The 18,431-nt window shown below is 37.0% G+C and overlaps 1 protein-coding gene across 1 annotated transcript in view; it reads left to right on the forward strand.

Annotated features, from left to right (window-relative positions):
* Positions 1–18,431, forward strand: part of ndst2b (N-deacetylase/N-sulfotransferase (heparan glucosaminyl) 2b) — a 145,856-nt gene that overhangs the window by 116,391 nt on the left and 11,034 nt on the right. Inside the window, exons 3-11 of the mRNA XM_056469843.1 lie at positions 1,693–3,104; positions 7,156–7,243; positions 7,329–7,483; positions 9,161–9,346; positions 11,916–12,044; positions 12,136–12,318; positions 14,156–14,252; positions 14,459–14,582; positions 17,108–17,282. Coding sequence (XP_056325818.1) covers positions 2,070–3,104; positions 7,156–7,243; positions 7,329–7,483; positions 9,161–9,346; positions 11,916–12,044; positions 12,136–12,318; positions 14,156–14,252; positions 14,459–14,582; positions 17,108–17,282 — 2,172 coding nt within the window. The 5' untranslated portion in view covers positions 1,693–2,069. The remainder of the gene's footprint in view (positions 1–1,692; positions 3,105–7,155; positions 7,244–7,328; positions 7,484–9,160; positions 9,347–11,915; positions 12,045–12,135; positions 12,319–14,155; positions 14,253–14,458; positions 14,583–17,107; positions 17,283–18,431) is intronic.

Here is an 18,431-nt window from a genome sequence, read left to right on the forward strand (position 1 = left end):
GCTACTTTGAGTGTTAATGGGCAGAGGGGTGTGTGTTTTGAGTATGCTTACGAGTGTGTGTTTACGCGTGTCATCAAATGGAAAAATCAGCAGATGGCTTGTCTACATTTTTCTCTCTATGGAGTTACTGTATGGCCCCTTCTTGTCTGTGGCAGTCCCTGGGATGACGAGAGGCTCTTCAACTTGAAGTTTCAAAGTTTTACGGTGGAGTTCAGATATCAGCATGACTCTATTCTGAAGTTCCCACGTTTGTTTGGTGACTCAATGTGTGAGTGTTGGTGTACTGGGTGGATTTCCTGTTTACGCTGCTCAATCTGAGCATGTACCTAGAGTTTTTCCAGAGTCTACATAGTAAAAATGGCTTTCTCTTAATATCTTTAAAGGACTAGTTTACCTAAAAAAGTATTGTCAACAATGAGTTTATTTATTTACATAAACATCTTGAACACTTTCATCCAGCAAAGTTCTAGTGTCTAGTTTTTATGGGCCACATGGTGGCACAGTGGGTAGTGCTGTTGCCTCACAGTAAGAAGGTCACTGTTTCGAGACTTGGATGGGTCAGTTGGCATTTATGTGTGGAGTTTGTATGTTCTCCCCGTGTTGGCATGGGTTTCCTCTGGGTGCTCCGGTTTCCCCCACAAGTCCAAAGACATGCGCTATGGGTGAATTGGGTAAGCTAAATTGTCCATAGAATATGTGTGTACAGTATGTCCTGGTCCTCCAGGTTGGGGGCTGAGCATTGGGCTAATGACCCATCTCATAAAAACTAGATGTTACGAAACACCAACATAGTGTGGCTAAAATATATCAACTTCGATTTAAACGGCCCTGGGAGTAAGGGAGTGTCTAGTTTTTAGAATGGCCCTTATAAATGTTTATTTTCTCTATTTTATCATATTCATTTTTTAAACTAGGACTTTCTTCTGTTGAACACAAAACAGAGGCATTTTGAATAACTTAATGATTACTAGAGACTAGACCAGGGGTGCCCAAACTTTCTTATAAAGGGCCAAAAACCAAACTTGATTGAGGGCTGTTGGCCAAGAGTAAATATACCAAATTGTACTACATTAATGTCTTCATGAGTAATTTCCTAATATTTCAAAATCACTACAAAACATTGCTTTACCCCCCCAACCCCCTTCCCATCATTCTTGCTCTCTTATCAAATGGGATGGTGGGCCAAATCAACAGTTAGTATGGGCCATTTTTGGCCACCTCTGGACTTGACTATCACAGTACTTTTGTTTCTTTTTTTGAAAAGTTCTCATTTATCACAATACTTTTAAATAATAAATATGTCTATTTTTGTCCATAGTAGAATTTTTTTCTCAAGTTTTAGATCAGCATGAGAATGATTAAATGATAAAATAATTTTCATTTTTTGATCAAATGTTCCATACAGGCTAGTATTTAGAAAATTAAAACATATTTTGTAATGGTTACAGAAGGCAACCCAGTTTTACACATAATTATCAGCTCTGGATTACAAATGCCAGACTTTCAGGTTGATCAGGTTGTGATGGAGTCTATGCCCATCATACACCTGCAACTGCCAAAAAATGGCTCTGAATGTGTCAAGAAGTTCAACAAATCTGGACAAGATTTGTGTAGTGTGTTCTATCCATAATTTATACATGTTAGTTCTGATTCTGATTCTTGAATTTTTTGTTTCTTTCATTTCTCTTTCAGGATGAAGAGAAGGTTCTGCTGGATGACGTCTCCCTCACGCCTTGTTTATTCAAGCAGATACATGAAGTGCCAAAAGGTTTTTATCAGAAGCAAAAACACTAACGAACAAACAAAACAAATGATTTACACGTGATGCCTCCGGCTGCTTATGCATAGGGTCATTGTATGGACGATAGGAGTGTGATACAAAAAGAGAGACACCAGGGCGACGATTTCGTCGCAGGCTATGGGGGCCATGGTGACCTAGATTCAGTGGTCGTTTCCTGGCAGGGCAACTCCATTCCCATATAATCCCTGCTATCTTTTATTTCTACCTCCCTACCAGAGTGAGGCGTTATCCTCTCTCTGTCCCTGCCACCTGCTTTGCCCAGACAGCTATGGCTGGAGTGAGAAAGTTGGCACGACTCCTCAGGCACCAAGGTCTCCATCGCCTGATCCTTGCACTCATCCTCTTCTGTCTGCTTTCCATGGCCTACCTGGCTTATCATGTCAGTGCTGGACCCAAGATCAAGGAAGCCCCTCTGCCGCTGCCCCTGGGAGACTGTGTAGCTTCATCAGTCGTTGGTGGTGGGCAAAGGACTCCACTGTTCCTGCCATCACAGATCAGCCAGCGCAGACACTCAGCAAGAACGATGGACACCTCTCGGACAGAGCCTGTGGTCTTACTCTTTGTGGAAAGCATCTACTCACAACTCGGACAAGAGATTGTTGCCATTTTAGAGTCAAGCCGCTTTCATTACCGCACTGAAATTGCACCAGGCAAGGGAGACATGCCGCCTCTGGCTTGGCGAGGCCGTGGCCGTTACACACTCATCGTCTATGAGAACCTGCTCAAGTACGTCAACTTGGACTCGTGGAACCGCCAGTTGCTAGACAAATACTGCCAAGACCATGGAGTGGGAGTCATCGGCTTTTATAGGGCAAATGAAAACTCTCCATCCAGTGCTCAGCTCCGAGGTTTCCCCCTCTTCTTGCGTTCAAACTTGCCACTTTGGGATTACAGAGTCAGTCCTGCCGCACCGCTGCTCTACATCACCAAACCTAATGAGCTGGAGCCGGGCCCTCTACCTGCAGACAACTGGACCACCTTCCTCTCCAACCACAGCACTTATGAGCCTGTGCTGCTAGCGAGCCCCAAGCCTGCAGAAGCCAATCAGCTCCCAACACACTCACACCAACAGAGAGCACTGCTGGCTACGGTTGTGCAGGATTTAGGCCTACACGATGGGATCCAGCGGGTGTTCTTTGGTGGTAGCTTGTCTTTTTGGCTGCACAAACTGCTCTTTGTAGATGCTGTGGGATATTTAACTGGCAGGCGGCTCAGCCTCTCATTGGACAGATTTTTGCTGGTGGACGTTGATGACATCTTTGTTGGGAAGGAGGGGACGCGGATGAAAGTGGCGGATGTTGAGGTAAGAGCCTTTCACAAGTGTTGGATATAATAGTGTGTCAATATTATCTTATTATGACTAATGACTCTCTGATGAATTTCTGTAAAAATGCTTGGTTTCACACAATTCCTTCATGTTTTCCCAACACAAATAGATTATTAGCTCAATCGTTTTTACAAATTTAAGTTGATTGAACATAAAACAATCAAGTTGTCCCAAAAAACTTAAAATTGTGTTGTTTTAACTCATTTTAAATAAGTGCTTTATATAGTAGCAACAATTCTTTTTTGAGTGCATCATATTGTTGAGATGTGTTATTACTTTAAAGCAGACAGACTTAGGGCTGTATTCTAAAGATTTAGGAGCAAAGTCTAAAGCGCAAGGTGCAAAAGCATTAAGGGCATGTCCGAATTCCTTTTTGCTATTTTAAGGACGGAAAAATATGTTTTGCACTCTGGCTCATTGTCTAACAGGGTTGTGCTTATTCTCTTAATGAGTTATGGGTGTGTTTTCAGCATAACATGCATTAATCCATCTCATCTCCCATTCCCTTTAAGAGTCAGTTGTGTCGCACCATGGCACATTTTCTATCTAGATAGCAGAATTTGTAAGTGGAAAAAGTAAATGCTTTACTGGCAAGAAAACTGTTAATCGGACCATCTGCAGCGAGGATAAAGAACGAGCCTCCTCCATTTGGCCTCTTTACTCATTCTTTACTTCTACTCTCTTTTTTTTTTTATGTAAAAGTAATAATTTTTGTAACATTTAAATCCTTAATTTTTTCATATGTAAAGATATTTGTGTATTGCTGTACATCCTGTGTGTATTAAGCAATGTTTAAGCATTTGGACCGTATAGGCCCATAATTAACGTGCTCTGCGCTGGGCTTTAGACCAGGTTTTATTTGTTCAATGGCAAGGTCTATTTCAGTTCTTTAAAATAGCAACGTGCCAACAATGCGCCTTAACACACCTCCTTTTTAGACCGGAACACCCATTAGTCCACAAAGTGGTGCAAACGGAATTGCTATTTAAACAACAATGCGCAAAATGTGAAAATTTGGGTTGTGCTGGTCTGAAAATAGCAACAACTTGCACCAAACACGTCTTTCACCTTATTACACTCGGTGTATGATAGGGCCCTTAATGTTAGAATTTTTCCCTGGTAGATGATGAAAACTGTTGAAAACACTACTGTAGAATTTAGATTTTAGAATTTAGACTTAACTAATTACTAAAATATCTCAAGAGACTTGGCAGTTTGGACATTAGCACAGCCACTAAGCAATCATCCAGAACAACCTAGCAACAACCCAAATCACCTTACCAGCAGACAAAATCTCCAGAATTCCAAATTGTAACCATATTCCATAAACGCATCCTGTACTATTATAAACATATTCGATAAAATATGGCAACTGGCATCACGGTGTCAGAGTGGGAAGCATAATTGCCTCACAACAAGAAGGTCGCTGGTTCGAGCATCGGCTGGGCCAGTTGACATTTCTGTGTGGAGTTTGCATGTTCGCCCTGTGTTTGTGTGGGTTTCCTCCGGGTGCTCCGGTTTCCCCCACAGTCCAAAGACATGCGCTTTAGGTAAATTGGGTAAGCTAAATTGTCTGTAGTTTGTGAGTGTGGATGTTTCCCAGTAATGGGTTGCAGCTGGAAGGGCATCTGCTGCATAAAACTTATGCTGGATAAGTTGCCGGTTCATTCCGCTGTGGCGACCCCAGATTAATAAAGGGACTAAGTCAAAAAGACAAAAGAAAATGAATGAATATGGCAACCATCATATTCATGAAAAACTATTGAAATCATCATGTCAGTCAGGCCTGACCCAATTCATCTTCCATCATTTGTTTGAGTAATCCAAGCTCAGAGCTCCTCTCAGACCGGCATCACACTCCCAGAGCTCTTGCATGACTGAAATGAAGCTAATGAATTAGCACGCTTAATGCGGATCAGGGAGATGTATTCTCTCTGCCGTTGTTTGTCTTGAGCCGTGATTATTGTGCGAGAGGGAGAGCTTGTTTGTAATGCAGTAGAGCATGCCATTCTTTTTCTTTTTCACCATCTCTCTCTCTCTCATCTCCTCAGAGTCAAAGAAGGCTCTTGCTGAAGGCTAGCATGGGGCTAATTAGACTGGCTCACTTTTTAATTTGAGCAGATAAGTTCTCATAGGGGGTTCTGTGTGGCCCACCACACCAAAAGCAAAGCCATGCCTGAGGTTTTCAGTTTCCACATTTCTCTTTCATTTCTCTCTCTTTCCATTGCCTTTTCCCCCTGGTAAGAGTTATGATTTTTCATTTTTCTTGTTCTGCCCTTATTATTTCTTTTCTCCCTTTATATTTCTTGCCGTCTTCCCTCTTTTATCCACTCCTACTCCAACCTACATCTGTACGATGTCAAAAAAATATACTTGGACTGCTGGCATAGAAATTTCAGTAGTAGAAACATCAACTGTTATACTGTAGTAAATATCTGTGCACCCGTCGTGACTGCTTTGTTATTTTCACTTGAAAAAAATGAGCAATGTGGAAAAAATGAGGGCAAAGTGAAGAGGATGATCCTGAATTCAAAGTTTTGCTGTTCATAATTGTGTGCATTGCATACTCTACTGTAAAAGGGGCAGTATGAACAAATTTGATGTATTATTTATTGCCAATTTGTGTACAGCTTTTAGCAAAACTTAAAATACGAGACTAGGGCTGGGCCGATAAACAATATTTTATCGAATTGTGATAATTTTTGTCAATAACAATGATAAGCTCTGGACTTTTTTTTACTATATATTGATCTAAGAGCCAATCACACAGCAGAAATGTGCAACAATGGAAATCCAGAAGTGTGTTGATATTAGAAATGTACTGAATTTTCGGCCACCGAAAATTTATCGGCCGAAAATATGTTGTGCTATTTAACGGACCCTCTAATCTTTTTGGCGTCAGTCATTGTTGGGGTGCTCTTTTAAATCTGGAAGCATTAACAACTTATATCAAAATATATATCGTTATCATTCAATATGGAAAATAATTATCGAGACTGCATTTTTGCCATATCGCCCAGCCCTATACGAGACCTTCTCTGACTTTCTACAGTAGGTTGTCAATGAAAGCCTATAAACAGATTTTTACGTGAAGGACTCAAAAGAAATGAAACCTTTGTTTTTCAGTAGTAGAAACATCAACTGTTATACTGCAGTGAATATCTGTGCGACTGTCGGGACTGTTTTGTTATTTTCACTTGAAAAAAATGAGCAATGTGGAATAAATGAGGGCAAAGTCAAGAAGATGAACCTGAATTCAAGTTTTGCTGTTTATAAATGTGTATGCATTGCATCTTCTACTTTAAAGGGGCAGTATAAACAAATTTGGTATATTATTTGTGTTTTTTTTACCAATTTGTGTTCAGCTTCTAGCAAAACTCAAAATACGAGACTAGGGCTGGGCCGATAAGCGATATTATATGGAATCATGATGAAATTGATGTCAATAACAATGATAAGCTCTGCACTTTTTACTCTATATTGATCTAATAGCCAATCACACAGTAGAAATGTGCAACAATTGGAATCTAAAAGTGTGTTGATATTAGAGATGTACTGAATTTTCGGCCACCGAAACATTTTTGTGGCTTCAGTCATTGTTGGGGTACTCTTTAAAATCTGAAAACATTAACAACTTACATTGAAATATAAATCGTTATTGCTCAATATGGAAAATAATTATAGAGATTGCAGTTTTGCCATATCGCCCTGCCCTATACCAGAGCTTCTTTAAATTTCTACAGTAGGTTGTCAATGAAAGCCTATAGATAGATTTTACATGTAGGATTCAAAAGAACATCAAAAGAAATGAAACCTTTGTGCCCACTCCTGACACATCAAACAACAATGTTCAAGATAATCCCAAAAGAGCTATTTTGTACTGCAACGCTGGGTTCATTACAAAACAACGGTTTAGCAAGATATCACTGTTACTCACTGTGTTTTAACTTTAAATTTCACTCCCCCTTAGCTGTAGCCTAAACTGAAAGGTTCATACTGTCTTTTTCTTTCTTCATCTTCCTCAAAGGCTCTGCTTCACACACAGAATAAACTTCGTTCTCTGGTTCCCAATTTCACCTTCAACTTGGGATTCTCTGGCAAGTTTTTTCATACAGGTATGGCGGACCTAATGTTGCTTGAGTTACACACATAAAAGCGATCATCACCTCCACTCATTCGTTGTTTGTTGCTTTTCTGCAGGTACAGATGAGGAAGACGAGGGTGACGACACGCTGCTACGCCACCGGCAGGAGTTCTGGTGGTTTCCGCATATGTGGAGTCACATGCAACCTCATCTCTTCCACAACGTCAGCGTGCTGGCGGAACAAATGAGACTTAATAGACAGTTTGCACAGGTCTGCCCTGATCAAGATCCTTGACCTTGTCTTTCCCTGCTGCACAAATGCATCAAGATTATTTTGTTACAACTTCTTGCTTATCAAATATATTTGATTCAAATACAAAGTACAGTCCTGAGAGGTGTATTTAGTTAAATTAGTCATTTGAAAATACAAAACTTACAAATAAAAAACTTTATTTTTAATTTAAAACTAAAAACATGGACAGAACAAAGTATATATTGATGCATGGATTGAATATATTGGTCCTTTTAGCTATTTATTTACACCTAAAGTTGCGATAGGTGTTTTTCGTTATTGTTTCACATCCTGATATCAATACTTAATTTGAGTGGTCAAAATGTATTTAGATGGATTTTAATAATTTGTGGAAAGATGTAGGTCTAAGAAAAGTTCATCCAATCAACATGTTCGGTCTGAACACTATGAAAGGCTGTTCTACCTGTCTGTCAAAATATGTATTTGAATAGATCTGCACAGGATTACATCATCAGTGCATTCAGACAGAGAAAGACAGGAAAACTTCAACAACCTAAGGGTGTGCTCACACTACACACTGGTGTGCGATTGTCCCCTCTCCCCCTTGGCCTGCACTCACACTGCAATTTTACCTTCCGAGCCTGAGCGCGCTTACATCATCGATGATGCGACTGTTCAGAGAAGTGCTCTCACTTAGTATGATGGCTTTGCTTTTGCTATATTGTTTTGTATTATTTAAGTTGTTAGGGATGCGATGACACACAGTTACATATTTTGCTGAACACATCCACCATTTTTGATGCTCGAAAATGTTCATGAAAGTCATTGTGCTGCAAGTATTAGGATGTTTGCTGAAGATATCAGCTGATGTGCAGTGAGGGGTTTGCATCTTTAATAAACTATGACAGTTTGTGTTCATTGAAAAGTAAGAATGATTAATAAATCCATCTGAAACAATCCCTTAAAAGTGACGTTGTGTCTGAAGTTTCACGCTCAGGATCACTTTGCACTCACACTACAAGTGTACTGCGCCAAAGCCCAACTGAAGCACGTCTGGGTGCAATTTGGCGTACTCACACTCATGAAATGATCCGGGAAATGGGGGTCATATGCACCAGGGCACAGTTCGGATAGCCTAGTGTGAGTACACCCTAAGTCATGTTATTGTAGCGATGTTATCTAGTGCTTTGCATGCAGTCAGAAGCTGTGGCTTGGGATGGCAATTTGCGGAGAAGGATATAGCCTTTCAGTGCTATCAGGCTAACGTTAGCATTTTCCAAGATCTCCTTTAAGACATGAACATCTACATTTACATACAGAAGTGACTAAGCTATTGTGTGCTGTATAAAGCGTCTCCGATAGTAAGATATATTATAGCAGTTTCTACTGCAGTGAATTTTTGAAAGATGAGCCTGTGTTTCTTATTGTTAGCAACAAACACCAAGCTTGCAATGATTGGATGAGGGGTAAATACTATAGAAGTATTTCAATGAAGGACAGCTGAAACAACATGAAGCATCTATCTTGGAATTTAAGAATCGATTCATTAAAATGTTATTTATTAAAAATATTGTTTACCTGCATCTCAAAAGACCACAAACACTTAGACCTTTACACCTCAGGTTTGTACATGTCACACAAGAAGTTGCTGGATTTCTCCTGCTTATAAAATAATTGCAAGCTGTGTGTTTTCAGGAGCATGGGATCCCCACAGACATGGGTTACGCTGTAGCCCCTCATCACTCAGGTGTGTATCCTGTGCACAGTCAGCTCTATGAGGCCTGGAAGAGTGTTTGGGGCATCAAGGTGACCAGCACAGAAGAGTATCCTCATCTCAGGCCTGCCCGCTACCGCAGAGGCTTCATACACAATGGCATACAGGTAAGTTTTCCTAATCTTAAAAGGACAGTTTATCCAAAACTGAAAATTCTGTCATCATCTACTCATCATTCCCTTGTCACAAATGTGTTTGAGTTTCTTACTTTTGTTGAACAAAAAAGATTTTTAGAAGAATGATGAAAACCTGCAATCATCGACTTCCTACTATGGTAGTCAACTGTTGCAGGTTTTTAACATTTTTCAGATTATTTTCTTTTGTGTTCAACAGAAGACAGAAACTCATAATGGTGTGAAACCACTTGAGGGTGAGTAAATAGTGAGCAAAGTTAGATTTTTTGGGTGTCGATCCCTGTCATTTATACATGATGCTAGGTTGCCTTAATGCAAAACAGAGATATTTTAAAAAAATTTTTTAAATAAATTATTTATTTTTGCATATTGAAATGATTATGGTGCTTGGTATCTGGTATGAATGTTTTTTTTTAATATGTTAAAACTTTAAATTAGGGTTCCGGTCATTACATTTAGTTTGTAATGCATTTGGGATCATAAATAGACATTATTTTCTAGAAAGCCCTGTTCAGAAGGCTGTTTCAAACATCTAAAATAGCTCTTTTTTCTCTCTCTTGCTCAGATCATGTTCAAAATGACATCACATCAATTATTTTTTGATTTTGTTTAAGTACTCCAAGCCATTTAAACATAACTAGTCCACTAAAAGTCCCAAAATCTAGCCTCATCCTACCTTATCCTAATCTTATCCCTAAATAGCATCAGAAGTGTTCTAACATTTATTGCAAATACCTGAAAATTGTTGCAAAAGAGACCTACTGTAATATAGATTGGGACACGATTTTTTACATTATAATTGAATTTTTGGTAACACTTTATAATAACTACACACTACTGTATGAATCATCTATTAAGCATTAGCCAATAGTGAATTCATTATCTGTTAAGCATTAACTTGCATAAATAGACGTTAGTAAGCAGTTTAAAAATACAGCCACAAACGCTGTATTCTTGACGATGTATTCTTGACGCTGTATTCTTGATTTATAATGTGCTTACTGTAATAATTATATTTTCATACCTTATTACTGATTCAATGTTCATTACTAAATTCAGAATTGCATTTTTTACAAACCATTTGTATTTAAGAGTAGTTGGTGGCTTTTAGAATCATTCAGAATGAGTTAGTAATTGATTAATAAACTATTTAAATCAACACTTATCTATCTTATTATTCAGGCATATAGTAATGGTTACTATGTATGTTAATAAATGCTTTATTAACTCAACTCCATGCAGTTTTGTGACCTAATCTAAAGTGAGGACTATTTATGCTTCATAAATCCCTTATAAATGTAAATTTAAGAGCTAGTATCAAATGAACAATAATTGTTTGCAATCTTATCTAAAATAAAAAGTAAAATTACTTTAAACATTGACGAATAACAGGAGTGTCAAAATACAATTAGAAATAAATACAATTAAATAAAATTGAATAAAACAACAACAAATATAATAATTCAACAATATATTATGATACAGCATTTTTAATGTTATTTAGCGACGGTTAAACTGCACAAAATTTTATTTTACATAAGGTTGCAAAGATTTATTTTCATTTGATTCCCTTTCATTTGTGTATCTTCAAATGAATAGAAATGAATAAAGTAATTCATTTCCGTTTTTTTCCTGTTTAGAATACAACTGAGCCTTATTTGTTATTAATTAGCGATTTATAAAGCATAAATATTCCTCGCTTTAGATTAGGTCACAAAACAGGATGAAGTTAACTTAATAAAGCATTCATTAACACACAAATTAACTATTAGTATATGCCTAAATGATAAGCATTATAAATGTTCATTTTAATAGTTTATTAATCACTTACTTATGCATTGTGATTGATCTTAAAATAGCACCAACTGTTCTTAAATAAGTAGTTACTAAATAATGCAATACTTTAATCATTAACAAAGTATGAGAATACAATTATTAAGCACATTATAAAGCGTTTGTGGCTGTATTTATAAACTGCTTACTAACGTCTATTAATGGTGAGTTATAATGCTAATGCTTAATAGATGATTCAGTGTGTAGTTATTATAAAGTGTTACCAAATTTTTTTAAAGGCATGAGACAACATGAATATGTTAAAATTGGTACGTAACTCTATACTTTATAACAAATTATTACACTACAATAAGACCGTTATTTCTTTATTACAGATTTTATTCAATTAAAAAATGCATTATCTAGTATATTAGTAACTAATCGGTTTAATGAAAGCTTAAATTATTTAATTATTTTTGTATCTTTTCTTTCCATTAATCTGAAAGAGGATATTTTGAATGTAAAATAGCCAGTAAAAAATGACCAGGGAAAAACAACAGTTTTTCCTGTTGTGTATTGCCTTAAATTAGTGTAACGATTGTGAACATGATTGAATGAACATATAAAGTAATGAACATTATTATAAATTAGCATGAACTTATACTAAAATGCTGTAGAATAAAGTTCTGTTTCAAGTTACCAAAACTGTTTATCAAATATTCCTGGGAACATTTCTGACCACTGTGTTGTTTGTGTTTTTGTATATCAGGTTCTCCCCCGACAGACCTGTGGGCTTTTCACACACACCATCTTCTATAAGGATTATCCTGGTGGCCCTCAGGAGCTGGACAAAAGCATTCGTGGAGGAGAGCTGTTTCTAACAGTGCTGCTCAATCCGGTTAGTCTCACACCCACAGAAAACTCCTAACCCAAATGCAGTCGGCGCCTACAGTAATTCTGCAATATGACAAATGTCTCTTTTTGAGTAGGTTAGTATATTCATGACTCACCTGTCTAACTATGGCAATGACCGGCTGGGTCTGTACACCTTCGAGTCTCTGGTGAGGTTTGTGCAGTGCTGGACTCACCTGCGCCTGCAGACGCTTCCTCCTGTCAGACTCGCTCACAAATACTTCCAGATTTTCCCTGATGAGAGAGACCCCTTGTGGCAGGTTTGTGCAAGTACATTTTTGTAATTTATTATTGCTGGAGCTTTTGTTATAGGGTGAATCTCGCAAATCTACACATAAAGTACATATGAGAAAAAGATGCATTATGTTTTATCAAAGATTAATTCTGTTTTTATAATTAAGATTGTGTCCTGTTTATTGGTCTATTATACATTTTTACATGATTTATTTACCTATTTTAATGTATTTCTTGTCGCATGAGTTTAAGTTATACTTTGCCACTATTATTTAATATTTGTTAGCAAGATAATAATACATATATTTAAAATATAATCAAATGTTAGTATAATCGCTCGTTATTTTATACATGCTAGCAATCACAACTCATCACAACAAAAACTTCACAATAAATATGCGTGTGTGTGTATTTTTGTGACCCCTCCCCTTTCTCTACATCTGATACTAATACTAACATAAAAGTGATGTGCAAAGTCTGATACTTTAATACATTATAGATAATTATTATTGAATTCTAAAATATAATAACACATTTAGTAGTTTTATATTGTAGAAAGGCACATTAAACATTTTTTTAAATGAATGCATACACTCACTGGCCACTTTATTAGGTACACCTGTCTAACTGCTCATTAACGCAAATTTCTAATCAGCCAATCACATGGCAGCAACTCAATGCATTTAGGCATCTAGACATGGTCAAGGCGATCTGCTAGGGATTAAAGTGATTGGCATGAAAAAGAGAAAATATCCAGTGAGCTGCAGTTCTGTGGGTTTAAATGCCTTGTTGATGCCAGAGGTCAGATGAGAATGGCCAGAATGGTTTAAGCTGATAGAAAGGCAACAGTAACTTAAATAACCACTCGTTACAACTGAGGTATGCAGAAGAGCATCTCTGAACGCACAACACTTCAAACTTTGAGGCGGATGGGCTACAGCAGCAAAAGACCACACCGGGTGCCACTACTGTCAGCTATGAACAGTAACTACAATTAGCACAGACTCACAAAAAAGGAACAATACAAGATTGCAAAAACGTTGCCTGATCTGAGTCTTGATTTCTGCAGCAAAATTTGGATGGTAGGGTCAGAATTTGGTGTCAACAACATAGATAGCATGGATCTATCCTGCCTTCTATCAACAATTCAGGCTGGCGGTGGTGGTTTAATGGTGTGGGGGATATTTTCTTGGCACACTTTGGGCCCATTAGTACCAACTGAGCATTGTGTCAATGCCACAGCCTACCTGAGTATTGTTGCTGATCATGTCCATCCCTTTATGACTACAGTGTACCCATCTTCTGATGGCTACTTCCAGCAGGATAGCGCTCCATGTCATAAAGCGCGAATCATCTCCGACTGGTTTCTTGAACATGACAATGAGTTCACTACTACTACTACTATACTGTACTCAAATGGCCTCCACAGTCACCAGAATTCAATTCAATAGAGCACCTTTGGGATGTGGTGGAACGGGAGATTCGAATCATGGAATGTGCAGCTGACAAATCTGCAGCAACTGCGTGATGCTATCATGTCAATATGGACCAAAATCTCTGAGGGATATTTCCAGTAGCTTGTTGAATCCATGCCATGAAGAATTAAGGCAGTTCTGAAGGCAAAATGAGGTTTAACCTAGTACTAGTAAGGTGTACCTAATAAAGTTGCCAGTATGTGTATTTTAGGTCTATTAACTAGCTGGTTAACTATTGCCAGTAAACAATACTTAAATTGCAATCAATGTTTTCATGTTTAGATAATGAACAGCAAAACTTGATTTTGTTTTAATTACAAGTGATTTATATTTGTCTCATATTCATTTATGCTCAAATTATACTCACAAATGCTCCCCTGATAAACAGAATCCATGTCACGACAAGAGACACAAAGACATCTGGTCCAAAGAGAAGACCTGCGACAGACTGCCCAAATTCCTAGTGATTGGCCCACAGAAGACCGGTAACACTAAATTAATTCTACCATTTGTTTTAAGCCATTTAAACCGTAAGGAACTCAAATGCAGTTCAATAATTAATGCTTTATGATGTAGAGCCCTTCATTTGGCATTTAAATCATACAACATAATGTTTCCAGGAAATGAGATGAATATTTGATGAAACCATCTGAATGCTGTGCTTTATTCTGCGGTCATGGTCTTTGTATAGGAACTACAGCCCTGCACTCGTTTCTCTCTCTTCATCCTGCCATCAGCAGCAGTTTCCCCAGCCCTGTCACTTTTGAGGAGGTGCAGTTCTTCAGCGGACCAAACTACCAGCGTGGCATCGACTGGTAACCATGGCAACTGCATTCGTGCCTCATTTCATTTGTTTCCAACTCTGCAATTTAATTCAAGAACTCTTTTTTCGATCAGGCTGAATCCATCAAATTATTGACATAATTTCACCTTTGAATGCATGACTTTTTTTGATAAAGCCTTACATTTAAACCTCTATTTCAAAAGAATTGTGGTGTTGTTTAAACTAATCAGATTAGTTGTATTGCGAGGAATATGAAACAGTGGTCAAATAGTTACTGTAAACTTTCATAGACTTTTTATAAACTTTTCTTTTTCAAATATTTACCAAGTTATGTTTCACCAGCATGGACCACACCACACCTTGAGCTAGACTTTATTGTAGGCATGGTAAGCAGGGTGCAAATTACAGGGTGGTTTGGGGAGGTTTGACCCAGGGTGAGAATTATACATTAATGATCAGGGGGGTCAACTTTTCGCTAGTAGTTTCGTAATACATGCTTCAGTGAATCAAATTTATGAATGTATTTAAATTACCTCTCATTTATTAATAATATGTATACGTTTTTAGTGTTTTGAGGGATATTTAGTGACTTTTTACATATTTAATTGTTAATATTTAAAATATAAATCAGAGAACAGAGAAAGCTATTTCTTACTATTAAAGGTCTGACCCTCTCATACATATTGTTTTGATGTCCTTCAGGAGGGATCAAGCGTTAATTAGGGAGGTCAATCTCCCCCAAACTCCCCTGTAATTCGTACCCTGCATTGACCCCCCTAAATTATGCTTGATCTCACCTGAAGGCCGTTAAAACAATATGTAATGGGGGGGGGGGGGTTGGGGGGGCTTTAAATAGTTTACTCTGATCTGCATCTTAAATACTAATGTTACCGAATAAAATCATAGATAATATAAATATTCATTTGACCACCCCTATTATGGATTATACCATTGTGAATACATAATCACGTCAATCAATCTATGCCGATAGATATGCTAAGTGTTCACACTTTTCCTGTAAAATAGGTGTTTGTTTCTACACATAGCCTAAAAGTACAGTAAAATTAGCTGCATAGTTTTAGTTTGACTTATGTAACCTACACAAAATATCCCACAAAACACTGAACACTTAAATACGTTTAATTAATTAAATAGATGTCAATTAAATAAATACATTTAATTGACTGTAAAACACAAAATAACATTGCCGAAAAAGTTGATACGCCTGATCGTCAATGTCTAATTTGCTAATTAATTAATTAAATTAATTTATTAACTAATTTGCTAATTACCAATCCTAATTTGGTAAGGGAATGGTGGGATGAAGGGAAATGGAAGAGAATTAATAATGAACTAGTAAGTAGGTTGAAGAGAGTGTTATAAGGATTGTTAATAAGAAGCAAGGAAATAGAGGGAGAGAGGGTGGGTTCGAGAGATGAACAGTGCTAGAGGCCTGGTCTGCATTAAATAAATTTTAGTGAGTAGTTGATTGGTTAAGGAGGTCTCGTTAACTCCGTTTAACAGAGCAAGGACATTTTCAGTGTTTCCTTTAATATTTTCTCTTCAGGAGAAAGTCTTATTTGTTTATTTTGGCTAGAATTTTTTTTAACCATTTTAAGGCTAATATTATTAGCCCATGTTGGACTTTCAAATAAGCATAAAGGGCCCTGGGTGGCAGAGAACAGCAGCACTGACAGTCTGTCAGCTGCACACACAAGTTTCTTATTCCTCCCATATTTATCGCTGTCTCTCTTCAGCCCCGCCTGGGGGTGCTTCATCTGTTTTCTTAACCAATAATAGTCCACCTATCAGCAGATATTAGGTAGAACAGCTACTCTGCACAAAAAAAGTTACACACATAACAGAACACACAAGAGAGAGTGAGCCTGCACCCTCCTATCCGTGCCTCCACTCACACATTCTTGCTAGATGACAAAAAGCAGCGCAGCCTAAAAGAAAGAGTTGTAACATTTTGCTGATAACAAGTTCTTCAAATTTAACTTCTCGGTCAACACACACGAAGCCACAGCTTTTATAAAGCAAAGTCATATGTGGTTAAGCACACAAGCATAAGTTCATATATTTGATTAAAAAAGGATTAAATTATTAATAGATAAAACAAAGTTAGAAAACATTATAGTTCCTTTATTCACTTCCTTCATCCAATATTTGTTTTCTACAGAACAAACCACTGTTATACAATGACTTGCCTAAATACCCTAACCTGCCTAATTAACCAAAATGTAATCCTTTAAATTGCACTTTAAGCTGAATATTAGTATCTTGAAAAAAATATCTAGTAAAATATTGTACTGTCATCATGGCAAAGATAAAAGAATCAGTTATTAGAAATTAGCTATTAAAACTATTATGTTTAAAAATGTGCTGAAAAAAATATTATTTCCATTAAACAGATTTTAGGGGAAAAATATAAAGGGGGCTAATAATTCTGACTTCAACTGTATGTATTTTTGATTTTGGACCAGAATAGACATTAAGGCATTGGATTTGTTTTTTGATTCACAGTGTAGACTCACTCTTTCTTTCTTGTCTCAGGTATATGGATTTTTTCCCTGTGCCCTCAAATGTAAGCACAGACTTCTTGTTTGAGAAGAGCGCCAACTACTTTGACACTGAAACTGCCCCGAAGAGAGCAGCTGCCCTGCTACCAAGAGCAAAAATCATCTCCATTTTGATCAACCCTGCTGACCGGGCTTATTCCTGGTACCAGGTGCGTTTATGTTTCCAACTGGTATTCACATGCATTTTCTTCTCTTTTTGTAATATTATTTGTAATTTAACTTTACACTCAGCTAATACAGAGGTTAAAATAACATAAAAAAAACTTCTCAGTATTTTACATCAATATTTGTGACCTTTTTTCATCAATCAACACATTTCCAACTCCACCACATTTTAGTAAAAAATTGAAAGGTCCCCAAACCCCCTTAAAGATCTTTTATTTATCTTTAATATATAGGTCATATTTTCCATTGTCATGTTTGTAACCGAGTCTTTCAGCCAACATCCTATATTTAGTGTACCGCCGACTTGATTTTACCAACTAGGACATGTTTCTGGATTAACGTTTATGTTGATTCTGGAACAAAATTCCAATCAGCCAATCATAATTAAGGCATACATTTACAGTTTATGTTAAGTGTAGGCTTACGCTTAGGTTTATGCACTTCTATATGATTGTTATCCAACTATTATTGCCCTCTAATATTGGGAGTGATTTACAGTTATGGTTGGGTTTAGGGGTAGAGATTAGGTGTGGATTACATTTTACAAAAATTATGTTCCAGAATCAACATAGACATTAATCCAGGATCGCATCGTACTTGGCAAAATCATGACATGCTTGGTGTAAACACATTTTCCCAATTTAAAGAAATAATCCTTGAAGAATACATATATTTATTAATATATATTCAGTCTTTTTAGTCTTGATTTACTTAGGGTATAAATAAATCAGTGACAGTGAAATATTTACACAAATATCTTCTCCATCATCCCCTTCACTTCTTTCCAAAGAGGTCTAAGTTTTCCACACTCCCATATAAGGCTGCGTAATATATCGTTTCAGCATCGATATCCTAATGTGCACATCCGCAATTGTCACATCGCAAGATATGCAACGTTGAGTCTGAATTATAGTTGATCAGGATCCACAGAATTTATGTAATCACTGCAGTTAAATGGAATTTACATGATTTGCACACACAAAAAAAAGTTTCTTAGAATTTTTGTCTTGTTTCTAGTCATAAACAAAAGCTCTTATTTTTCACGTATTTCTACTGACGGTCAAAACTAAACAATATTTTTACTTTTTAAAAATATATTGTACTCTTTATTTTTAGAATCTTTTTGATATTTG

The sequence above is a fragment of the Danio aesculapii genome, chromosome 12, assembly GCF_903798145.1.
Source record: "Danio aesculapii chromosome 12, fDanAes4.1, whole genome shotgun sequence".
In the NCBI taxonomy this organism is placed as follows: domain Eukaryota; kingdom Metazoa; phylum Chordata; class Actinopteri; order Cypriniformes; family Danionidae; genus Danio; species Danio aesculapii.